This window comes from Pleurodeles waltl, chromosome 6 (genome assembly GCF_031143425.1).
Source record: "Pleurodeles waltl isolate 20211129_DDA chromosome 6, aPleWal1.hap1.20221129, whole genome shotgun sequence".
In the NCBI taxonomy this organism is placed as follows: Eukaryota; Metazoa; Chordata; class Amphibia; order Caudata; family Salamandridae; genus Pleurodeles; species Pleurodeles waltl.
The window spans coordinates 892339181-892366239 of NC_090445.1; the positions used below are offsets into that span (position 1 = coordinate 892339181).

At 45.0% G+C, this 27059-nt stretch overlaps 1 protein-coding gene across 2 annotated transcripts in view; it reads right to left on the reverse strand.

The window, feature by feature from the left end:
- Positions 1-27059, reverse strand: part of ADAM12 (ADAM metallopeptidase domain 12) — a 2697358-nt gene that overhangs the window by 1243752 nt on the left and 1426547 nt on the right. For both annotated transcript variants that reach the window (XM_069239710.1, XM_069239711.1), the window contains exon 6: positions 18471-18654. In XM_069239710.1, coding sequence (XP_069095811.1) covers positions 18471-18654 — 184 coding nt within the window. The remainder of the gene's footprint in view (positions 1-18470; positions 18655-27059) is intronic.

The window sequence follows — 27059 nt, forward strand, 5'->3', positions numbered from 1 at the left end:
CATGGCTCAAATTAGAGAAAGTAAATCCTCAATAGTTAGAACAATCATAAAGGAATACAATCCCTGCAATTTGAAGATTATATTTGTGAATGAAGATGGATGTCGTAGGAATCGCTGAAAAGTGCTCTTGATGTTGCATACTGTTTTAAGTCTCTATAACATAAAATTGCACAAGTAACATTCTTGAAAGATTTCAATGGCAAAGAAAGCTTAAATAATGGCACAGTTGATTTCCAGTCTTATAAAACTAGTAAAGATGTTTCAATGACAGTGGGTGACAAACAACAATGGACTGCGGATGTTTTCCCCACAGAAGAAAATGTACTATGGCTCAGGTTAAATCTTGGAGACTTTCACAGAATAATATTAACAACCATGACTTAAAATTAACAACAGATCAAATGATTATTGTCACCAGAATGGATGCAGATATAATTAGACAAATGGAAGATGGAGATATAACTGTAAAAATGGACCAGAAGTGGGGTTTTGTGACCTCTTTGCCCCAAGCAACTGGTAATAATCCCTAGTTTCACTGAACATCACTGGGAACATCATTGGTAATTGCTGTTACAAGAAAGGAAGAAAATAATCATGCATTTCTGGAACCTTAATAGGAAAACCATAGGTTGAAGGAAACAAATAATCACAATACCAATAGATGATAATATCTGCACACATTATATTTCAAAGATGTATAGAAGATCAAGATCAAAGAACAGTTCTTGACCTGGTAAGATGCATAAAGGAACATTTTACAAAAATGCTGGTACTCTGCAAATGAATGACGTGTCACTTGAACCACCAACCCTGAATGAAAAAGAAGATCACATAAGAGCAAATAAGCATTGACGTGTGTAAGGCCCTGATGGAGTGTGGCCTAAAGCCTGAAATTAGATCCTTAAATTTGGTCTTCTCTATTACATACCCTATTTCAGGCAATCATGAAAAGTAACATGTAATTCCGAATTAATTGAAAGGTAGAATCAGAATTCCTATTTACAGGAAACAAGAGCAAATCCATCTTGATAATTTCAGGATGATTACCCTAATTGGCAAATTAGGTTAAGTTTATGTATGAAATTTATTGAGACACTTAGAAGAATGAGTAGAACTTTCTGGAATACTACCAAAAAATCTAATTGGTTTTTGACATAACCATTTGGCTATAGATGGGAATCTTGCTTCAAGGTTGCTAGCTAAGAAATATAACCAGAAAAAACGAGCTCCTCTATATGTGGCTTTTATTGATCTATCCACCACATTTGATTCAACAGATAGGAACATACTGTGGAGAAAAATGGGGACTTGTGATATACCAGGAAGGACTTCTGAAATTTGTAGCAACCTTGCATGATACTTCAGACTCAAATACAATTAAGTGAAAACTGGGTTGGACAAAGGAAGATTTCTATGCCAAGTCGAATAGGACAAGGTTATATCTTGGCTCTACTGTTCTTCTTCATATACATTTCTGATACGCCTAAAACACTGCAACTATCACAGTTTTTCCCTTCAAAAACATCTATAGAATTTATTGAAAGAACATTTTATTCTGATGATAGTATACTCTTGGACCTTTTGTCCCTAGTCCTTCAAAGGGCTCTCAATATATTTGTTAACTATTGTGAGAAAAATGATTTAACATTTAACCAACAAACAATCTTTCAAAAAATAAAAATAAAACATAACTACAGATGGAGACAAGCTCCCAGGAGTTGGAAATAGTAAATATTTATATGTATTTGTGAGTAACTGTTTGTTGGAATTTAAATTGTTAACAACCTATGGACATTACAGAAGGACATGCGAAGATTGCTACAAATGCCTTAGGTGCATTAGTTTCCAAATAAGCCCAAACATCTATAAAAGTGTTAAAATAAAGCTATGAGTCCAAAGTGGTCAGCCTTTTATTGTACTTTACTTTACTTTACTTACTTTATTGTTGTTGTCAGCCTATCCGGCCATAACAAGTTATCAATTTTCAGGTTAAAACGTCACTTCACAATACATTAAAAGCCACATGATAAAAGGCTGTTTTGTCAATAAAAATGGTATCATTAATGATCAGGTCATTCGTATGCGCCATCACACAGAGCTAAAAACACCTAAAATAATTATGTATAAACCTTGCAAAATATGTTGCATATAAACTTGTGAATGATTATCACACCATTACTTTATCACAAAGTGTACTAATCAGCTCGACGCAAGTTTAATAAGGCTTTGATTGGATGTAATTATCCTACAACTGATCAGGGGAAACCATGTGAAGGAATCCCCAAAATACTAGCACCCTAGAAAACTTTCCCTGTCAGATCTACTTCAACCTTGCTTGCAGTAGTTACTTCATGGGTGAAGGGCACCAAAATCACCTATTAGGCCAAGGTCGAAATAGTACTATTGGAATGCACCACATCCTGCACCACTTGACCCAAGAAATTAAGCACTTAAAAGGCACAGCTATGCTAGGAATATATTAACGCAATAATGCTAGAAGTGTGTTAACATAACAATTTAAAAAATACTGAGAGCTGTTAATGAATAAATGATCTTACTTTCCGTGCCTCTAAAATGTATGCTGAAACAGTCAGCCCAATGTCTTTATCGTCAGAACGCAGACACAAGGCTTCGGCCTCCTTGCATTTCCAGACACCATGCTTTTTGAAAAGTGGCCATAAATACAGTTTGTGAAGTTGGATTGTAAAGTTGCATAATAGAAGAAATGGACTAATGTTCCTTGGCCACCAAAGGTGCAGGGACAAAAGTCAAACATCCCTGTCAGAGGGGGGTACTATTTTTTAGTCACTGAGATCATCGGTAGTATGCCCATATGAAATTTAAAATAAAGGGATCTTTTTTCCTGAGGGTAAATACTGTCAATAAAAATGGCCGGTTTGAGTTCTTGATTAAATGAAAGGTAGCGCTTTGACAAGAGGTCAGGTAAGTTAAAAGTCCTCAGATTCCTATGATCCCAATATGCCTTTATGACTACGCCAAGACTGACTTCCTTAATTTTTTCCAGGTGGGACCAAAGTTCTTCTAAGCCTATGCCAGCCTGAGTAATTGAAACATGATTTAACCAAGGCAACGTTTGATAATTTTGTAAGTTCAGGAGGTCAGTCCTTGCAGCTTTGTATGATTTTAATTCCTCCTTGGACCAGATGCAGAGCCAGTATCTTATTGCTGCCAATGCTATATAGTCTTCGATTTTTACTATTTGAAAATCTTTTCTTATAGTGTCCATTGGTGTACCACGGCCCTGACAGAGCAGGCTTCGTATAAAGTTGTTTTCAGTTGTTTGTATTGGTGGGCTTTTTTAAAATACCCAGATCTCCACACCATACAGTGCAGCAGCCCTTGCTTTCATTTTATAAGCCAGCAATGCGGATCTCGCAGAGTGGTTCCCCGTGGATTTTGCAAATCTTAGCACAGCATTGGTTTGCTGCGCCAAGGAGATGTTGCTTTTCCAAGCCAGTTTGCCATCCACCCAACACCCAAAGTAATCATAGGTCATTACTCGGTCCAGAGGCCTGTTGCTAGCCTTAAAGGTTGCTTGCAGCTTCTGTTTTTGATTGAGAATGATAAATTTTGTGGGACCTGTAGTTATCTTAAAGTTTCTTGAGGCACAAGAGGACTCGAAACCGTTTACTAGATGATGCATTGATATCTCTAGTCTTGCCAATAACAAAGCATCATCTGCAAAAAGCAATATAGGTATGCTTTCCTTCGCTAGTTTCGGCACGTTGAGGTTTAAATTCTTCAATTTTTTAACAACTTAATTTATTTAGCAGTTGAAAAGGGTTTGAGGAGGACACACCCTTGTTTAACACCTCGTTGGATCGAGATCTCTGCTGTATAATCATTTCTCGTGCTGTATCTGACCTTTTTGGTATTTCCTGTGTGCAGTAAAATTAGTAGCATCAAGAACTTTTCTGGGATAACCATTTCCATCAGGAGTTGCCATAGCATTGGACGATCCACACTGTTGAATGCTGTTTGAAGATCGAAAAATACAGTGGGGAATTTTTTTAAGGAGACATATTTGAAACAGATCAGGTTCATCTTGAAGAGCTGATCTATTGTACTCTGGCCCCTCCTAAAACCTGCTTGGTATGATGATAGTAGATCTCCTTCTCCTATCCACTGGTCTAGACGAGACTGCATCAATTTCAATCAATCAATCAATCAAAAAAAATTGTAGAGCGCGCTACTCACCCGTGAGGGTCTCAAGGCGCTGGGGGAGGTGGAAGCCAGGGTGGGGGGACCAGGGAGGGTCACTGGTCAAACAGCCAAGTCTTGAGGTTCTTTCTGAAGACCAGTAGGTCTTTGGTTTTGCGAAGGTCGGTGGGGAGGGAGTTCCAGGTTTTGGGGGCGAGGTAGGGGAAAGACCTGCCTCCTGTAGTGGTGCGCTGGATGTGGGGGACTGTGGCTAGGGCGAGGTCGGGTGATCGGAGGTTGCATGTGGAAGTTTACTCTTTCATTGAGGTAGGTTGGGCCGGTATTGTGGAGGGATTTGTGTGCGTGGATGAGGATCTTGAATGTGATTCTCTTGTCTATGGGGAGCCAGTGAAGGGATTTGAGGTGTGGTGAGATTCGTTCGTGGCGGGGGAGGTCAAGGACGAGGTGCGCGGCTGTGTTCTGGATTCTTTGGAGTTTGCGTTTGAGTTTGAGTGTGGTGCAGGCATAGAGGGCGTTACCGTAGTCCAGTCTGCTGCTGATGAGTGCGTGGGTGACTGTCTTTCTGGTTTCTGGGGGGATCCATTTGAAGGATTTATTTAGAGTGCAGAGTGTGTGGAAGCAGGAGGAGGTTAGAGCATTGATTTGCTGTGTCATGGAGAGGGAGGGATCGAGGATGATGCCGAGGTTGCGTGCGTGGGTTGCGGGGGTGGGTGCGGGGCCTAGGGCGGTGGGCCACCAGGAGTCGTCCCATCTGGTTTTGTTGGGGCCGAAGATGATGATCTTGGTTTTGTTTGAGTTGAGCTTGAGGTGGTTAGTGGTCATCCAGTTGGCAGTGTCTAGGAGAGCGGCGTGTAGGTTGGTTTTGGCGGTGGTGGGGTTGCGGGCAAAGATTTTTCCGACACCTTCAAGTGTGAAATTGGCCTGTAATGACATACCATGTTCCGTGATAGGGTTTTATGTATTGGAACAATTATTGATTCTCTCCATGATGACGGAATTTCTTCAAGGGACCAGACACTGTTATATAGGTGAGTTAGAATTGGTAGCCATAAAGCCAGGTGATTGCGATAGACGTCTGATGAAATTCAATCTGAGTCTGCTGCCTTATGCGGTTTTTGCAAGAGGAAGACTTGCCCAACTTCTTTCTTACTAGATTCGTGCACTTGCACCGTAGCAAGGGGCATGACATGAACCATATATCCAGACTTAAGCTTGAGTGTATTGGTGGAACTTTCTGATCAGCTGTTTCATGTTCTGTCACCTTAGGCCGCTGAGTCATTATTGCACAGTTTTTTGCTAGCAGAATTATCACACTTAATTTGTAATTGCTCCCTTTGGACACCTGGTTATGACCTATCAGATCATTAGTGCTTTCTGATATAATCTTGTCTTTTCCTTGATACAGAGTGGTGAATTGGTCAACCCAGAGTTGAGGACTAATGTTCATTTCCAATTTTTCTGGTGGGCCTTCACAACCCCACCTGATTGTTTCCCAGAATGTTTTTTAATTTTCCACAGAGATTGCATCTAGAAGGTTTCCTCAGAGCTTGTGTGGGTATATCTTCTTTTTATACTTTAACAATTCCTTTTGTTGTTGCCTATAGTCTAAGAATTGTTGCTCGTCGGTAGTACTCGAATGCCGATTCTTTAAGGCTTGTGATAGTACTTTTTTTTTTATTTCAAACATTCTTCGTCGAACCACCCTTGATTATCAGGTGGAATATTTTGATGTTCTTAGTCCTTTCCATTGATGCTTGTACTAGGAGATCATAAGTTTTTGGAACAAAAGGAAAACCTCATTGCCAGATAGATCTAAAATCATGGAGAGTGATGCTGTCCAGTTTTGAATAAAGGTATAGATATAAGGATCACACTAGGCGGCTGTTGCGGTGTTTTTTCCTATTTTGCCTCCAAGTGATTGTTGGGCAATTTCCTTTGTGCAAAGGAGCAGGTTTCCAAGGGCCTATATGAGGATGGACCATCTCCATTAGGAGCAGATCATGGTTGCTTTCAATCCTATCCACAACTTCCATGTTTATGATATAATGCCAAGCTTCGATGTTTATCGCCATCTAATCAATGATACTTTGCCTATTTCCAGCTTGGAAGGTAGCTTTCAATAGTTTATCTGATTTAGTTCTTCAATTTAGAGTGTGAATTCAACCTTCAATCAAGGCTTCAAAAATTAGTTCTCCCTTCTTTGAACCTCGACATAGCTCAATGGGGGAGGGGGGTTTGGAATATTCCAAGTGCTGTCTTCTTCTACTATTAGCTCATCCCCAGTACAGGATGCAGTTTGGTGTTCAAGTCGCCACACATTAGTAGGAAATTATTACAAGACTGGAATGAGTGCCCCATTGTGGATCCAATTGGTAGTTTCAACTGATCTCCAGTTATTCCCTTTAGGATATGCTCTTTGAACAACCGGACTCTTGGCTTGACTTGAACTCAGCTAGTAGGCAGAAAATACACATTCACAATTTCAAATGTCCTCCTCTCATGTCTCACTGTAATTGTATGAATGTTGTTGCTTAATACAGTGTGGGTTACTGCAGAATATTCGAGTAACGATGTTCTAACCCAAATAGTCATACCCCCTACTTCCCTGCCTTTGTGTTTTTTGATTGCTGGTAGGTGAAAAGTAGAATACCCATCTAAGTCGATGGCATTAACAGACCATGTTTCCTAAAAGCAACCAACTTCTTGTTTAATAAAGACTATTCAATCCTTGTCCTCAGTCTTGGGCTTTAGACCTGTGATATTCCAACTTAAAATGTTTAATGGCAATCTTATTTCATCTTTTATTTTGGTAGAGTTCATTTTTTGCTACAAACTTCTCTGCTGCTGTTCTGCCAGTGACTGTAGTACTTGTGGGTGAGGTACTGAACAGGAGTTGTCTCTTGGATTGTTACTAGATAGGCAATACTCATGTTACTCAAATTTGACTGTCTGGGGAGCTGCCAACAGGAACTAATTGCTCCATGTAATTCTGAGCCGAAGTTGTTATTAGGATCGTGCTTACTTTGCAGATTTTGTAATTGTGCTGTTTCAAGAAATATAGAAGGATACAATTTCTTTTGTGGGGTATCAATAGTTATGCCCCAAGTCATCATCAAACTCGACTGATTTAAGATCTAGTTAGCTATCCTTGAGGAGGCCCATACTGTTTCTGAAGATTCTCCACTGCTCGGCTCTTTCCTTTGTATAAATCTAACTGAAAGCAAGTCATTGTTTTTTACGTTATGCAAGCCAGGCAAAGAATTGACAAGGCATAAGATGTTACTACTGTTTAATATATCGTGGCTACCTCTTGAAGAATACTCAGGGGTAAATAGGATTGTGACTTCCTGGTCTTTTTCTTTCTTCCAGGGTGTGTTTCAGTACACTTACAACCTTCTTGTATCTGGCTGCTTTGGAACCAGGGTTCCTCTCGTAGTTTGCCTTTAATATTACGTGGGTGCCGTTTGGGTGCAGGCTGAGCACTATCATGCAGCTGCTGGGGAAGCCTCATCTGGCTGCAATGTTCATCTAACCAGGCCTGGGGATGGTATTTTTTTGTGGAAGGGGCAGGGGATAGAAGATGATCATCAATTTCCCCGTGGATGGCTGTTTTTATACTTTGCTGTATGTCCATTGGATCAGTACACTTGGATATCTTGATTTTGGCATGGGGTTTATTTGTTGTGTACATATGCTCATATTGCCCCTCCAGAGCTAGGAAGCCTTCCCCATTTTACTTTAGGAATATTTGGTCTAAAGCTGTGGTTCCCAATCTGTGGTCCAGGGACCCTGTGGGTCCGTGAAGCCTCCTCAGGGGGTCCACGATTGCTTAGAAAATCGAATAATCTTAACATATTATGTCCCCAGCTTTCAGTAATGAGTCACTGGTGGGTCCCCAGATTCCAATAATGATTCAGTGGGACTGTCCGGGTTCCAGGAATGATAAAGTGGAAGTCCAGAGAAGCCAGAAGTTCAGGAAACACTGGTCTAAAGAAATTGGAAGACAGATGAGGAAACTGAGAATGGGTTATATATTGCAACAAATCAAATGACGAACTCGTAACAGGGAGCATTTTGGAGTGAATACTTGCCCATTATGTAAAAGAAAGGACTGTCTTTCATGCATATTTTTATGATGCTGGGAGCAATTAGTGTAAAATATTGCTGTAGCCTATACACATTTCTGTAATGTTAACATATATATAGAAAAATGAGAATATTTCTTTATGCTACAAACTGTGAAGATTTAGCATGTCTTAGTAAACAAAATAAAAATAATTGGAAATCAAAGATTTAGATAAGTATTTAGAGTGACCAAGTTTGCTGTCTTAAGCTGTTAAAAGTGAGGTTAGTTTGGTGGCTTCGGGCGTCAAGATGGCGGTCGCACTCTGAGAGTGCTCTGGACCCCTCCGTCATCCGCCCTAAGAAGCTGCCACCAGGAAATTTATTATGCTGCCCTAGTTGTTCCCGCTAGCTCCCAGACCTCGAAGAGACCTCTGGCGCCGGTGTCGGCACGGCCCGAGCCGTGAACGCTGGCCGCGACCGGATCGATAGGTCTCCCAAGATGGCGGCCGGGCTGACGGCATCTCGGCGAGCCCGGGGATCAGGGCCCACCCGCTGACGGGGCCACCACCGAGGTGAGTGCCGTGCGCGCCGCTGAAGTGCCTGGAGCGGACTGTGACCTGGGGCTCCGGCGGATGGTGGAGCGACGCGGCCGGCGTCCCTCGTTGGCCTTCGGAGACTCGGACTCCGTGGCACCGGGCTCGGAGAGCAGAGGGGAAGCCTGGAGAGGGTGAGCCCTGGGACGGGGGCTCCCCTGTCTGACTCAGACATGCGCGGCCGGGCCCCAGGACGGGGGCCTGACCCCTAAGAAAACTGCTGCGGGCGAGCGAGCCGTGCATTCTGCAGGGGCGCCTGGACCTGGCCATGTAATCTGGAGCCCCCCGCAAGAAAAGAGGCGACGCTGCCGATTTGATGTACCCCGTCCTGGTGAAATTAACGCAATGATGCTGGCGCTGAAGAGGTGAGCCGTACGGTGGGGGCTACCTCGCTTGAGCCGGGTAGGGCGCAGCTGTGCGGTGCGGCCGCTCTCCTGTCCGTTGCTCCCGGGCGACCGGGGTGAAGTGGGTGGCCCTCGGCCCCCGGGTCCGGCCGTCCAGGAACGAAGCTGCCCCCTCCTAGAAGAAAGAGAGAAAGAGGAAGAAGGGAGAAGAGAGTCCGGTGCCGCCCCCCCCCCCCCACAAATAAACAATGCAATAGGAACTCAAAAGGGTGCAGCAGATTTGGGCAACAGTGTTGTGCCCCCGCAATTCCCAATCTTCAATTTAAAGAGACTCCCCGGAGACCTGTTCCCAGCCCACGGCCATATCATTGATAAAGCACGCCAACAGACCCTGGTGATGGGAACCCACTAAAGACGTGCTGAAGTCTCCTGGAACGGGGAGAAACCAGACACTTGGCAGACCAGCAACACGTGGCTGACCGGAGGCCACCAAGTCCCGGGGAGGGGACTGCGACATCTATCGCTGACGCGCCCTGATGAGACCCCGCCGAGGGTCTTCCTCTGGGACCTTCCCTGTGGGTGCGTCTAGGGTGTAGAAGTTGGACAGAAGAGCTGCATAATTCGAACTAGACACTCCATCCCCTCCCTCCGAGACAAAATGGGGCAGGATAGAGCGAGTAAACATCCCCCGCCCTCTCAGCAAAAGATTGATCAATTTACAACTTCAACAGGCCCTAGAGGAGACGGAGAGACAGCCGCGGGGGGCCCGGCACCAGACGGAGTGAATGCCATTCTCCTGGCAATTCAATCATCGCAAACAGCTGTGGAGACTAAAATCGGGGAGGTGCGCGAGGACATGGGCTTCATCAGGCAGGACCTCAGAAACGCGGTAAATCGTATCACTGAAGTGGAGGGCCGAGTCTCCCACAACGAGGACGAACTAGCTGACCTTAGGACCAAGGTGGCCCAGTTACAGACGCGAACATCCGAACTACACCGCCGGGCGGAAGATGCAGAAAACCGATCGAGACGAAACAACCTACGTTTTGTAGGATTCCCGGAAGGCTCGGAGGAAGACAAAGCCTCAGAATTCTTAGAGCAGTGGATCAAAAATTGGATGTCAGACCAAACTCTTTCACCCTGGTTTGCAGTGGAACGTGCTCACAGAACCCTTGCCCCACGCCCCCCTCCGGGCGTTCCAAAACGCCCGATGATTGCCCGAATCCTCAACTTTAGAGACCGTGACAATATCCTTAAAGAGGCAAGGCACTCCGAAAATCTTCAGTGGGAAAACCACAAAATCTTAGCATTCCCGGACTACACCAGGGAGGTCCAGGCCCGTCGCCGCTCATATGAGCAAATTAAACGAAAACTTAGGGCGATGCAACTTTCGTACATGCTCCTCTTTCCTGCAAGACTTAAAGTCATTATGGCAGGCAAGGCGTACTTCTTCGACTCCCCGGAGGAGGCATGGGATTGGCTAACTGAGGAGGGCGTTGGGGCTCGAAAGGGGTCTGCGGCGTGGAGAGGGGAGCCCTCCTGGGCGGATCCCCCCGCTGGGGGGCCCTGGAGGGGCCGTAAACGCACTAGGTCTTGGAGAGGAAGACGAGGAAACTCGGACGCTCCCATGGGTGAAGAGACGGTGGGAGAGACGGGCTCACAGAGAGGAGGGTTGCCTGTTGAGTCTCCAGAGGGGCGGATTCAGACGCAGACTGGAGACGATGACCGCCTGAGTCAATCCCCGGCGCTTGGCTGACATGTTGCACGAAGCCCCGAACGGAGCGTGTGTGGGGGGGGCCGAAGGGCCCGGTCCATCTCGAGGAAATCCGTGATGGGCTGCATCGGGGATATGGGCTTTCCTTAAGACTTGTAAAGTATGGCTTGACTTTTTGTGATTAGTTGTAAATGATCTGACCTAATGGAGGGGTCCACCACTCCACTCCTATGGCAGCCCATATGGCTGTTTTGTTCTGGTTGATTGTTAGGGCGACAGATGCTTCCTGGGTGGGAGTATGGGGAGGGGGGTGGTTTTGGGGGAAGAAGGTTAAGTTAGGGTTAGATAGGTATATTTTGAGTATTGCACTGTTAAGTTTTAATTGGTCATTCCTTTGTCCACTGACTGACACCCAACACCGTAAGACTCCTACGCGACTCACGCCTGGTCCCCATTGACACAAATCATCTCATGGAATGTGAACGGGCTGCTAGATAAGATCAAAAGATCCGCAGTAATTAACACTCTCCGTAGATATTCCCCCTTGGCAGCCCTACTACTAAATGCCCTATGCTGGCTTGAGGAGGATTTGATAGGGTCTACCACGCAGGATTCTCTAGGGCAGAGGTCTTCAAACTGGGGGGCGGGCCCCCCTAGGGGGGCCTCAAGTGTTCACAGGGGGGGCGCCAGACTCTTGCCAGAAGAAGCATTAAACACATAACAGGCCTTTGTTTTAAGCAGAAGCATGTTTTTGCATCTTTAAAAAGGTAACAGTACCTAACTGCAATGTTTAAATAGGTCTAGACATATTTAAACATTGCCATCTTTATACAATAATTGTGCAAAATTCTGAGGAGGGGGCCCAAAGATTTTTATTTTTCAGCTGGGGGGGGCGCGGCATTAAAAAGTTTGGAGACCTCTGCTCTAGGGGATCCAGGGGGGTAGCTATCCTGCTCCACCGCTCACTACCCATGGTGGTTACATTTACGAGATCCGTTCCGCAAGGCAGATTTGTAGTAGTCTCAGGGTTACTTCGTGGGGTGACACTGAATCTTGTGTGTGTGTATGCCCCCCCAGCGGGATTTGACGCCTTTCTACTTTCACTTAGGCAGGTGGTAGCGGGACTCCCCCAAGGAATCACAATAGTAGGAGGGGACTTTAATGCGGTTCTAGACCCCAGATTAGATGTGTCAGGAGATGTCACTGCGGGCAGGTCCACCCGAGCCGCAGGCCTCAAGGGATGGGCCGACAGCCTTGGCCTATGTGAAGTATGGAGAACCTGGCACCCTATAGAGTGTCAATATACGCACACGTCTGCTGCCCACCGGACACACTCTAGAATTGACCTAGTATTTATGCCGGCCATGGGCTTCACCGGTGTCACGGGGGCAGAGATACTGCCCCGAGGAGTGTCGGACCACGCACCGGTGCGAGTTCGGCTGGGCGGAGTAGATCTCACTAAACGTCCGGTATGGCGCCTAAATGCATGGCTCTTACAGGATGATGACTATACCCTCGAGATTAGGGATCGTCTCACGCAGTACTTTGAACTGAATGTGGGAACGGTCCAGTCGTCAGGCACAATATGGGCTGCCTACAAGGCTACCTTAAGAGGACATGCTAAGTGCCTCCTGCGCGCACGTGAGCGCACCCGTGACTCACGAATGTCCGAGCTAGAAGCTGAAGCGTTAAAACTGGAACGCCAGCAAACGGCCTTATCCAAAGTCTCCGCATTGAGGCAGCTCACCAGGGTCCGAGAAGAAATCAAACACTTAGCACTTGAGTCAGCAAAGCATATGTGGAGGGCATCGTCTGCCCGAATATATGGATGGGGAGACAAAAATGGGAAGCTCTTACACTGGTTGGCCACCCGGTCCTTAGTTAACAGAATCATTCCCGAAATTAGAGATGATACAGGCACCCTTTTCAAGACACCCATCGAGATTGCTCAGAGTTTTGCTTCCTATTATGCACGCCTGTATGCAGAGCACCCCCGGCCTGCTGTTGAAAAAGCTTCTCCCCTCTTGAATGACATAACACTCGTCAGAGTTTCTCAGGCGACCAAGGACAGGCTAGACGAGGCACTTGATCTCACAGAAATAACGAATGCGATAGCCAGTCTGGCTTCAGGCAAGACGCCAGGACCAGATGGGTTTCCTGCGGAACTGTATAGGAAATGTAGTGACATTTTGGCCCCGCACTTACTTGAGATGTATAAAGAAGCTGAGCAAAAAGGTCACTTCCCTTCAGGAGTTGACCTAGCTACAATAGTAGTAATCCCGAAGACCCAACCCCCATCGCCAAACTGCTCGGCTTACCGACCTATCTCCCTCCTCAACACTGAGATCAAGGTGTTAGCGTCAATCCTCGCTACTAGATTAAAAGAGGCAATGCCCGCCTTGGTGCACCCTGACCAATGCGGCTTCATGCCTGCGCGGAGCACCAGGCACTGCATCAGGTGACTACATCTCGCCTTAGCACACCATAAAATCTTGTCACACACCCCTCTGGCGCTGCTCTTACTTGATTTTGAGAAGGCCTTTGACACAGTGGATTGGTCCTATCTTGAACAAGTATTAAAAAAAAATGGACTTGGACCCAAGTTCCGAGGCCTTGTGGGACTGCTCTACTCTAATCCAACGGCTCAGGTCCAGGTAAACGGAGTGGTCTCGGGTGTGTTCCCGATTGGCCGTGGCACCCGACAAGGATGCCCGCTATCCCCCTTACTCTTTGCATTAATAATAGAACCCCTGGCGAAGTTATTTCGAGAGGACCCTCTGATGGAGGGCTAGTCTTGGCCCGCGTGTCCAGAAGACCGAGTGGCATTATATGCGGACGATGTCCTACTATACATAGCTAACCCGGCCAGGAGCGGTCCCCGTATCATGCAAATTCTAGACATCTTCTCGGAGGCCTCGGGTCTCGCCCTAAACCCCAAAAAATCCCTGTTGGTTCCGCTCCATCAATCTAGAGACTGTGTAGACTGGCAACAAAGTATACCAGTGCAGAGGAATAGCTTTAAATACCTGGGGGTGCATGTCGCAACGCTCCCTGAATTAACATGGGAGCTCAACGTCACGCCTTTAACCAGAAGAATCAAAGACGATCTTCAACGGTGGAAGGACCTCCCCCTTAACATGCTTGGAAGAATCGCACTCTATAAGATGATGGTCCTTCCCAGGCTTCTCTACCTCCTCCAAAATTATCCAAACCCCATCCCCATGAAATGGTTTAGAGAAATGGACTCGCTAGCACGCCAATTTCTGTGGAGTGGTACCCGTCCCCGGCTAGCGCTTAAAACCTGCCAGAGAGACGTCTACGAAGGGGGCCTGGGAATGTCTAATGCCCTTTACTACCACTTGGCGATGCAACTACTTGTGATCAACGACTGGTTGGGGGGGGATGGACAGACCCGGCGAACCGACTGGAACTTCAGACACTGAGCTACCCCAAGATCTTTGAGATGTATGGCGGTCCGATCACACGGGGGACTCCTGGGGTGACAGGGGTGGTGTTGCAGGGATGGCGGACGGCTCAAAAGATTTCAGGATGGTGGGGGCGCCCTACTCAGCAGACCCCACTGTGGCATGGGACATGCTTGGGAGAGGTGGCGGGTCTTGAGGGATTCCAGAAATGGGATAATATAGGCATCTCTACACTGGGTGATGTATGGGAGGGCATGCATATGCGTTCCTTCGAGGATCTCCAAGAAACCTTTGCATTAAATAAGACACAATTCCACAAGTATCTCCAAGTACGGCATGCCCTTCTGACGCAGGTCCAAACAGGGGACAGCATACCAGTAAGCAGTCCTATGGAGAGGAGGGCCCTGATGGGGAATCTGGGTAGGGGAGGCGTTTCCCCGGTATATCGCACATTAATCACTTCCACTGCCTGCTCCCTGGAGGAACTTCGTCAGAAATGGGAGGGATGGGTGGGCCCTGTGGAAGAGGAGGACTGGACTGAGGCATTGGCAGCTCCCCACGCCCTGACCATGGCGACACGGCTCCGACTAATACAGACTTATTATCTACATACTGCCTACCTTACACCCTCCAAAATGCACAGGGCGGGGCTCCGGCCTACAGCTGACTGTCCCCGATGTATGAGCCCAGACGCTGACTTTTTCCACATGGTGTGGTCATGCTCGACTATTAATACTTATTGGAAGATGATCTCGCGAGAGATCTCGTTGACCCTGCAAGTGGACATGGAGCTGACACCATTGATATCCCTACTAGGGGTTATGGGAGATTCGGGATTACGCAGAGCAGAGCGAACCTTGCTAGGGGTGGCATGCCTAGTGGCCAAAAGAGATATTGTGGCGGACTGGAAAGCCAATAAGGCACCGGCCCTGACAAAATGGAAGAGAGGGATGGATTGGTGTGCCCAATGTGAGAAGCTCGTATATGAGGCTAGAGGGTGCCCGAATAAATATAACAAGATCTGGGGGAGATGGGAGGGCATGACAACTTAACCCCTGATGCCGCAGACCGACACAATGAGAGGTAGAATCCACACACATTCCTCTAGTTCCTCTGGTGGGAAATGGGGCACATACGTGACACGTCGATATTGACATGTACAATCTATTCATTCAGGGTGTTGGCTGGGGCATTGGATTTGACCACTGTTTGGTGCCCATTGGCGCCTTGTTATTTCTGTGTAAAATTGTTTAGCTTGTTTTGTATTATCTTATTCAATTGCAAAACCAATAAAAAATTCTTTATAAAAAAAATAAAAAAAAGTGAGGTTAGTTTAGAAAATGTAAGCTATGCTATATAGTATGCTGGCAACATACAAGAACTGTCCGAATATGGACTATTAGGGTTGATGGGTCAGTAGAGTCTAATAACTGAATGCAAATTCGAAGAGTAAGGAATGTGAAGTTTTCCGGAAAAATCTTACATTAATAAACTTAATGACCTGGTAGATCAGTGCAATGTTTTGTAGGAATAATTCCAGTAGTAAAGGTTAGATAATTGAAGATGCATAATAAATACATTTTTGACGACAGACAAAGAAAAAAAAGAAGAGTTATCCACTTATTGATTTACTCAGTAAGGGGTGGTCTTTTAAAATTATTTTTATTGTATGTTATTGTTAGATCTGGCATCCTCGGTGTGGTTCTCCCCCTAACCTTTTTCCTTCAACTACTCTGTTTTGCTGAATTTGTCCCCACTGCTAACATTTGCTGAAGTGCTACAGTAAGGTTGAGGCACTGATTGTGCTACCCACTTAAGTAGTCCTTAAAACATGTCCAGTGCCTGCCAATGCAGCCTGTAAATGCAGTTTTTAACCACCATGTCAAAATAAGCCTTTTGGCAGGCCCAAACCTTCCTTTTTAATACATCTGTCACCCTGAGTGTAGGCCCTGGACAGTCCAGAGGGAAGTGTGCAGTGTATTTAAAAAGTAAGACATGTACTTTCAAGTTTTACATGTTCTGGTAGTGAAAAACGTCTAAATTATTTTTTCACTACTGCAAGCCTACCTCTCCTATAAGGTAACACTGAAGTTACTTTATTATATTTATTACACTATAACTTCCACTTGGGAGTAGGTAGACAAGTCACGTCTGGTGGCTACAGAATTGCAATTATAATCCCTCTTTACTGGTAATGTTTGATTCTTAATCACAATTGTGAAAAAATTCAATTTTTCGAAACTTGGCATTTTCTTCAACTAATCATTTGATGCCTGCAGCCTGATCCTGAGTCACATGACTAGATGTAGCTAGCAATTGGTCTTTGTGTATTGTTCCCAGACAGTATGGCAAAAGAAAAACAGGTGTTGGCAGGATAGGCCACTCTGAGTTAACAAGGGGGAGGAGCTGTCACCTCCCACATGCGCACATCACAGAGGCTCTGCCTGAGCACTCTTACAAAGGGTCTGTCACTGGTCCTTTGTGACCCAGATAAGATGGGGTCAGGACAGGGAGGAAGGGGAGGTATGACATCACTGAGGGGTGGCCACCTCTTGAAGCTTCATCATCTTAAATATGGGCCCTCAGAACCCAACTCTTCAGTACACTTCTGGACCTGTGGGCTCTGTCAGGAGGAAGGACTGAAATGTTGCTGAAAGGACTGCTTCTCTGCTGGACTGGTGCCCTGAAGGACTGCTGCCCTTCTGTGTTGGCCTACTGCCCTTTTGCCTTGGTGAGAAGTTCTGGACCTGCATCTCTAAACCCAGCACCACAGAGTGTCTCCAAGGGCTAGTTGGCTGTTCTCCTGATCAGAAGTCTCAGGGACATAACAGCCGTCCAACAACCTTCAACCCACCACCTGAACTTTTCCATCTGTGAGCCCTGCCTTCCCAAGTGGTGCACTCCAGTCCAAGACCCTTGGAAGCTGGCTTGAAGGTGCTTTGCCAGCCCATCTGTGTATCCAACAGAACTGACACATCCCTTCTGTGGTGCGGTACATCTCCCCCAAGAACTGGCTCATAAGCCTTTACTGTTCAATGCATCACCCTTGGAACTGGTGTATTGCCTCTGCTCTGCAGACTCCCCCAGTGCAAGGACTTTGCATCATCCATTGCAGCCCATCAGAGACGGCACATCTCCATGCAAGGACATCGCCTTGGCCAGCACTGTCCATCGGAACCACTGTCGAGATACATCTCCATGCAATCGCACATGACAGCTTCCCAGAACCATTGCAGCATGACACGTCACCTGGAGCCTGCATCACTGCTGTTGCGCCATGCATCCTCGACAAGGGACTCAGCATCTCTTCACAACCAGGATTAAGATACTGTGTTCAGTGGGCCTACGTGGGTCCCTGAAGTGGCCAGCACTCCATTGCAGTTGTCCTGAACTTGTGACTTTGTCCCATTCCAGTGCAACCAGATAACCACAGGTGGCTCTTTTTGCTTTTTGGCACAATTTTCTCTCAAATCTTTAAAATTGCATATCTCAGGATCTACTTATTGGGTTTGTGTCATTTGGGTCTTGATTTATTAATTAAATTTTACTCTACTGTTCTATATTAGTATGAGGAGTCTCTTAGGATGTGTCTTCACTTTATTACTATTTGAAGTGCTTCATAAATACTTTACACATTGTCTCCAAGTTAAGCCTGACTGCCCTGTGCTAAGCTACCAGAGAGTTGAGCACAGGTTAGTTTGGCATTTGCTCGTAACTTGACCTTGACGAGGAAAAGCTTTGCACGCTCGAGTAGGGTTTCACCCCCTTCAACTAGTAATCCAATTTCTTACAGTTATTAACTGTTTACATTGTTTTTATGGGCTTATCGTCACACAAATACTCAAATTAGAATGACAAACAATTCACTGCCACAAGGCACACGTTTTTGACTAGGATTTCCTTCCAGCAGATAATTCCAAGTGTTCTAGCATCAAGGAAAGTAATCCTTCAAATTCATGCCAGCAGCAACTACACATTCGATAAGTAATCCAAACATTCCTGGATTGTTGCCCTGCTAAGACCTGAAAAATGTACCGGACAGACAGCAAGACCATCTCCTGTTTTCATGCTGCACTTAATATTACTTAACTCGTTCTTGGTGTGTGCATGCTTTACAGAAATGTATGTAATTAAACTCAACACTTACCTTGCTTGTAAGCCAGTGAGACAAATGCACAGTGTCATCTATTGATCCTCCTGAGTGGTTCAAATTGTACCCACATGATCCTGGAACAGTTTTCACATTTTCTGCCAGGAAAATCAGGTGTTCCTGTTCTGAGTATGCCAGTGGTTCCAAAAGATATGATTTATTTTCAAATGAAAGAAATCCCCTAAAAGAGAAGAATGAATGGTCTCATTAATATACAAAATAGTAGCAAACCATCCTTGCTACAACATTGTAACTTCAGAGTGAACATCAATGCACAGTATGCTCAAGCACACGTTAGGGCACACACCGACTATCATTCGTTACAGATGGCAGTGCTTGTGCACTGGACTGAACATTGCATCCTGATTGTAGCCTGGACTTGAGAGAATGTAGGGACAGATACCACAGCAGCAATGGTGCATCTTGATAAATGAGTCATTCTCTAGATTTCCCCCATAGCCCTCTCTAAGGGTCTTCACAAAGAGGGTGGCATAAAGGTCAGCAAGGGGTATGTTAGCATCACATAGGTAGATACTCACCTAAGATTTTTTTTAAATGGGGCTATGCAGTGTGCGAGAAATGCGTGTGTTCAGTTGTCCACCACACCTTATTTATTGAATAAACAATTTCTCCTCTCCCCTTAATGTGTGCACAATTCATGCGCTCCGGCTTCTTAGGGATTGGCCAGACACTCATGTTTCCCTTAAAAAAATAAATTCTAAACAAAAACAGATATACATAGATAGGAAGGCTTTGTTTACTCCTCTTCTTCTGCTCAGTGCCACTGACATTTTGCCTCAGCTCAGTACAGCATACAGCAAGAGGCAGCCTACTTCTTCCATTGTCTGCCTCACACAGTGGTTGATGGCGTTTTACCGGATTTCATTTGCTCAACTGTCTGAAAAGGAGTGCACTGCAGTGCCAGGGCTGGTGTGATTTGGCTTCCGGGCAACTGTGTATTTTTGTAATTTTATATGCGTGCCATATTGTTCTGCATATTGATTTGTAAATAACATGACAAGCATGCCAAGGAGAGACCTTTTGGCTTCGTCAATATTTGTTTTCTTTGCTGTCTTTCTGCCTCCCTTGATTTGTTTTTGTTCTTACCCCACAGGTATGCTCTTTCTATTCCTAGGAATTACAGCTGCCACTAACTGGGTGTGTGCTGCCTCTCTGATTAGCTTCTACAGATCATAGGGCTCAATTTCAATTCCTCTCTTGGCCTTGCATGCCTGCGATTGTTCCTTTGCAGAAAATTGCACTATTTTGAGATGCTCTTCGACTGATTTTTAAAGTATGGTGGCTTTCCTCATTCATGGTTGTGATTTTTACCGTGCTGCTCGGTGAAAGTGTCTAGAACGATAACAGGAGATAACGTTTAGAATGTATCATTTGTTCTAATTTTCTGATCCAGTCAGTCGCGGCTCGCGGGTGGTGAAGAGGGTGGGGTGGCGCACATGCGTGGGTAGGGCATGCAGTGGCAGGGGGATAGTAATAAAATAAAATACATTTAAAAACTTACCTCGCCGTGTGCCGCTCCTCTGCTGGTTGGAGGTAGGCACAGGCTCCCAGCCTGCCCTGCGGCCAATCCTGACGCTGCTCAAAACAGCATCAGGATTGGCTGGGAGCAACCAGCCAGGATGCTCCCAGGCAGGCTGGGAGCCTGTGCAGGCTCTCTCCAGCCCAGCAACAATGTTGCCCGAGATGGCTGGCCAAACACACATGCGCTCCCCCAGCACTCCCCCTCAGAGCACATAACCGCCATGGCCCGCCCCTTTACAAGGGAACGATAACAAACACTGTTTGTTATTATTTCCTTGTAAAGGTTATGCAGCTGTCCCTGCATGGAGGAGCTGCCCCTGGATCCAGTGTTTGTGTTTGACATTGAGTCAATGGAGGCAAGTCCACTTGGAATTAACATTAATGGAAGCATGTTGGACGTGGGTATTTGAAATGCAACTTTACTCTGGCTGTGACTTTGCCATGTTAGTGTCTCTTTCAGGTTGTCTCTGCACTCTAAACCGCCCCCACTTGATTAGATTTAAAGATTTGGTTTGGTTGTGGGGTTTAAGATGTGCCTTCTGTTGTAGCCTGTTCAATCATTGTATTTTTCATTTTATGTCTCACCTGGGTATTTTAGGTGGACTCATTATCTATCTATTTATCTCTCTATCTATCTATCTATCTATCTATCTATCTATCTATCTATCTATCTATCTAGCTACACTGCGTTTGTTTTTTAGATTTCTTTCACAGGACCGATGGGTTGTGGGTTAATTGTGCACTATGATTTGATATCTTTGCAGGTTTTTAAATTACTTTCCTTAGTGTCATTGACAAAGATAAGGTTTACTCACAAATGATGAAATTCTATGTGCAGTGAAGTCATGCTCAGCGTCTTTCTGAAGCATTATTTCAGTTCACTCGCAGCTAACATCTTAAGCAATGTAAACGTATCTTTTAATCTAACAATAACAATTAGTGATCTCTCCTTTGAAAAACGTCTTCATTAACCTTTCTTGAGCAATCTCTGGGAAACAGTCTAGAGATAATCAAAGTCCCACCAGTTTTCGGTCCCCAGTAAAATCTTGGAAAAGGAGTCGACAATGCAGTTTTAGAAAAATATGCAATAAAATAACACGTGATCAACAAGTTCAGACCTATGAGGGATCAGAAACTGCACCGATCAATACAAGAGGCCTCCTATTCTCAAAGGAGGAACAAAAGTCAACAAGTGGCCTTCCCTCACACCTCTGCGAATCATCTTATATTTGTGACAGCTAACCCATGTATGCCTACAGCACAGGGTGCACTTCCAGATGCAAGCTGATGATACACAAATACATGTAGTCCGAAAAATTACATGAGGAGCTCGGACCATATCACCCAGTTTCCTTTACTGGACTAGTCCTTGAGGTGCTGAGTTTCACACAATCATGTGATTAGACCACAAATGGGTCTAGGCATCCAGTCACAACTCAGAAAGTCAATACATTTAAGTATAATATTCATTGTATTTGAGGCCGCTTCGAGGGGTACTGGCTCAGTTAGTGGCTGCATGGAAGTATCTGAGATCAGTATTGTTGTTAGCACTATGATCTCAGGGCTTCTGGCACTACAACACTCAAATCTGATAAATAGATTACTTCATTTTGTACTTTTGATTCACTGGGTCGAGTAGACAAGGCTTACTGCAGGTGGTGGTAATTGGTTTGAAAATAAGATACAGTATTAAACAGTATTAACACTCACTACACTCAATATCAGACATACTATTTTTAAAAAGTATTAAAAAATAGGCCCAAAATGTCTGTCCATTTCTATCCTGTGGGCTGGAGAGTGAAAATCCTCACAATCCGTGGAAATATTTGGGTTTTCAGTTCTTCATTATGTGCAATGCTTCCTCATTCTTCGCACTGTCACATAGACTGTTATCAAGCGTCCTATGAGATGCCTACCTTTTGTCATTGTTACTCAGTTGTCCTGTGTGCATCGGACAGGGTCAGTTAATGGATTTGAGCCTACGTAACAGTGATATGGACAAAAAATCCCCAAACCCATCACCAAAATATTGGGAACCCATGACACAGCAATTTGGTTTCTAGGGGGCAAGAGACAGCGGTCACAAAAGCTGTATTACGGTGTCAAGTTTAGAGGCACCAAGGATCCTAAGGCTGATCACAAAAGCACCAGTTCAGGTGGACACAGGGGTCCTACTAATCCCAAACGTCAATGTTTGAATAGGGAAGAGTGGTATGTTGAGCAGCATGTTGCTAAGCACTGCACCATGTTAACTATTCTATAATGCATTGGAGTGTATTTACTGGATGCACTTGAATAAATGAGTTAGTGTTGGTGATTGGGTAAAAATTAAAAAATACAACTAGAAAAGGAGGGTTAATTGACAAACTTAATCAACCCACAAAGGTCATTAACCCCTTTGCTGCCAGGCCTTTTCCCTCTCCTCGGCCAAGCCTTTTTTTTGCTATTTGGGGTAGTTTGTGCTTAGGATTTCATATCTTTTTGTCCACATAAGTTACCCACGCCAAAAATAAGTCCTTTTCCCAACATCCTAGGGATTCTATAGATACCCAGAGTTTCTGGGTTCCTTCGGAGGAGACAAAGAAATTAGTCAAAATACAGCTAAAATGTTTTTTTTTTATGGGAAAAAGTGGTGCAGAAGAAAGCATGTGTTTTTCCCCTTGAAAATGGCATCAACAAAGGGTTTGTGGTGCTAAAATCACCATCTTCCCAGCTTTCAGGAACGGGTAGACTTGAATCACAAAACCACATTTTTCAACACAATTTTGGCATTTTACTGGGACATTCCCCATTTTTACTATTTTTGTGCTTTCAGCCTCCTTCCAGTTAGTGCCAGAAGTGGGTGTGAAACCAATGCTGGATCCTGGACAGCTAAACATTTCTGAACAGTAGACAAAATTCTGAATTCAGGAAGGGGCCATTTGTGTAGATCCTTCAAGGTTTTCCAACAGAAAGTAACAGCTAAAATAAAAAAATATTGAAATTGAGGTGAAAAAAAGAGCCATTTCTGTCCACGTTTTCTTCTAGAACTTTTTCCAGCTATGACAGATTTTTGAAAGCAATATACTGTTATATCTGCTGGTCTCTTCTGGTTGCAGGGATATATAGGGCTTGTAGGTTTATCAAGAACCCTAGGTACCCAGAACCAATAAATGAGCTGCACCTTGCAATGGGTCATCATTGAATACCGGGTATACAGCAATTAATTTGGTGAAATATAAAGAGAGACAAATAGGTATCAGGGAAACCTTTTTATTTCCAAAGAGAAGGTGTTGAGAAGCAATGGTTATTTGCTCATCTCTGAATTCTGGGGTCCCCATACTAGCATGTAAATTACAGGGCATTTCTCAACAATACTTCTTTTTTACACACTGTCTTACATTTGGAAGGAGAAAATGTAGAGAAAGACAAGGGGCAATAGCACTTGTTCTTCTATTCTGTGTTCCCCCAAGTCTCCCAATACAAATGGTACCTCAGTTGTGTGGCAGGAAACAAAACAAGGACACATCACATTTTGACATTGAAATCTGACATGTCATTTGGAAAGTGCCTAGCTGTGGATTTTGGCCTCCAGCTCAACTGGCACCCAGTGCATTTTGAAAACTAGACACCTAGGGGAATCCAGGATGGGGTGCCTTGGGGGGCTCTCACCAGGTTCTATTACCCAGAATAATTTGCAAACCTCAAAATGTGGCCAAACAAAACCCCACTTTTGCCTTACATTTCGGTGCTGCAAAGTTATAGAATATGAGAAGAGCCACAAACTTCCTTCGACCCAGCATTCCCCCAAGTCTCCCAATAAAAATGATACCTAACTTGTGTTGGTAGGCCAAGTGATCGCAGCAGGAAATGCCCCAAAACACAATGTGGACACATCACATTTTCCCAAAGAAAACTGACCTGTTTTTTTCAAAGTGCCTAGATGTGGATTTTGGCCTCTAGCTCAGCCGGCACCTATAGAAACCTAGCAAACCAATACATTTTTAAAACTAGACATCAAGGGGAATTCAGAATGGGGTGACTTGTGGGATTCTCATTAGGTCTGTTACCCAGACTCCTTTGCAAACCTCAAAATTTGGCCCAAAAAAAACATTTTTCCTCACATTTCAGTGATAGAAAGTTCTGGAATCTGGGAGGAGCCACAGATTTCCTTCCACGCAGCATTCCCCCAAGTCTCCTGATCAAAATGGTACCTCACTTGTGTTGGTAGGCCTAGTGCCTACTACAGGAAATGCACCAAAACGCAACATGGACACATCAATTTTTACATTGAAAATTGATATGTTTTTTTGGAAAGTGCCTAGCTGTTGATTTCGGTCTCTAGCTCAGCCAGCACCTAGGAAAACCTACCAAACCTATGAATTTTTGAAAACTAGACACCTATGGGAACCCAGGATGGGGTAAATTGTGACTTTCTCACCAGGTTCTGTTACCTAGAATCCTTTGCAAGCCTCAAAATGTGGCAAAAAAACACTTTTTCTTCACATTTCGGTGACAGAAAGTTCTGGAATCTGAGAGGAGCCACAAATTGATAGAAAGTTCTGGAATCTGAGAGGAGCCACAAATTTCCTTCCACCCAGCAATCCCCCAAGTCTCCTGATAAATATGGTACCTCACTTGTGTGGGTAGGCCCACTGACCGCGACAGGAAAGGCCCCAAAACTCAACGTGGACACATCACATTTTCCCAAAGAAAACTGACCTGTTTTTTGCAAAGTGCCTAGCTGTGGATTTTGGCCTCTAGCTCATCCGGCACCTAGGAAAACCTAGCAAACCTGGACATTTCTGAAAACTAGACACCTGGGGAACACAGTTTGGGGTAACTTGTGGCACTTTCACCAGGTTCTGTTACCCAGAATCCTTAGCAAACCTAAAACTTTGGCCAAAAAAAACACTTTTCCTCAAATTTTGGTGCTGCAAAGTTCTGGCATCTGAGGGGAGCCACAAACTTCATTTTACCCAGCATTCCCCCACACGCTTGATAAAAATGGTACCTCACTTGTGTGGGTAAGTCTGTAGCCTGTGACAGGGAATGACCCAAAACACTACGTGGACACATCAAAATGATCAATTACAAAACTACCTGTTTTTGCAAGGGGGTGAACCTGGGTTTTTGGTCCTGGGCTCTGCAGCCATCTAGAGAAACCTAACAAACCCAGACATTTCTGAAAACTAGACACCGGAGGGAGTCGAGGGAGGTGTGACTTGTTTGGATCCCCCAGTGTTTTCGTACTCAGAATCCTCAGCAAACCTCAAATTTAGCTAAAAAAATCTAATTTTCCCCAAATTTGTGTGTGGGATCACCGCACCAGCACACATTTCCTACCACCCAATCTTCCCCTCAGTCTCCTGATAAAAATGCTACCTCACTTGTGTAGGTGGGCCAAGTACCTGTGACAGGAAAGTGCCAAAAACATGTCGAAATTGAGGGGGAACCAAAGCGGGTCCAAAACAGCAGTTTGGAAAAACATTTTTAGGCTGACAAGTGGGGCAGAATTTTTATCGGTATAGATGCAACAATGCTGGGTGGTAGAAATGTTGTGGATTCCTGCAGATTCCAGAAGTTTCCATCATAAAAATGTAGGAACAATATGTGATTTCAAGCAAAGTTGGAGGTTTGCAGGGCATTGTGGGTAAGAAAATGGTGTGTGGGGTGCATGTGAAGCACACCACCCTGGACTCACCCAGATGTTTAGTTTTCAGATGTGTTAATATTTATAGGTAACCCCTAAGGTAGGCCTTAGAATCTCATGAGAGAGGAATCCAGATATTTACAAAAGGACATGTTTATGGTAGTAATGTTACTATAAAGGTGACTTTGGAAAGTCACTGCTTCTTGCCTAAAATGTTCCTTGTAACTCTTTCTGATAAACTGCGGCAAACCGTATCTGGGGCAATGTGCTGCTCTCCTGCCAGGAGGTGTGACTTACTTCCAGGAACAAACAAAAGGCCTGTTGATGGGAGGAGGTGTGACCTCCTTCTTACAGGATGGGCAGAAGGCTGTGGCCACAGATTTGCCAAGCTTCAAAGTGTCAGCCACCTGTCACAGGCAAATGCAAGGCACTCTTTAGCCTGCCCTCTCCTTTGCCTAGGTAGACAGGCTGGCATCTCTCCCAGAGATAGAAAACCTGCTGCAGAACTGGTTTCCCAGGAGGGGTTGCTTATCATACTGGACACCCCTCAAGGGTGTGCCCATTGCTCTAACCCAGGGAAGAAAGTCTGTGACATCCTGCATTTTGGCAGAGAGATGCACTGTGGGACTGTTTAGTGCCAATGACGCAAAAAGTGATGCAAGAGTGGGTAGAGTTGACCATGGAAATTTTATCCTCATTGGTTAGGGAGTCCTCCACACCCATAACCTTGAGATTGGCATAAAAGTGGAACCCCTGGATACCAGCTTCAGAACACTACTGGACTGGGAAAGAAGAGAAGAAGTACTGCACCTGTTGTACTGTGGACCTCAGAATGAAAGGGTGCACCAAAGAGGACTGACCTGCTGAACCATAGGCAGGACGCATGCTGTTAAACTCGTGGAGAGAGACCCTAAGGCTAGACCTGCTCCAGTGTGTGCAAATACCATAGAGTGGACTGCATGGGCACATTGGCTTTTAAGTTCCAGGTACATAAAAGCTAAAGAAGCCCTGCATCTGCATGAGCCCAGCCAACAAGTTACAAGTACATTTTCTCTGGACCCCATTGGTATATTCAGGGAGATGAAATATTAGTCCCCAAGAGGTTCCCACTGGATCCTGTATTCCTGGCTGGTGCTGCTAGGGTGTATCCTTTCCCCTGGAAGAACTCCAACATGCGAGCTTAGAGCTCAAAGATACAATTTTTGGGAAAAGAACTAGAGGCTGCCACACTACAACTAACTCAGCTCTGCGTCATCATCAAGGCCTCCCCGGGAAGCCAACGTCAGACTGCATCCACTGAAAGGTTTTTTTGTCAAGATTTTAATTGCCTTGAAATCCTGCTAAGAACCAAGGCTTGCATCTGACCTCGCCTGTTTACTGACATCAAGCTCAATCCTGAATCCAAACTGCAC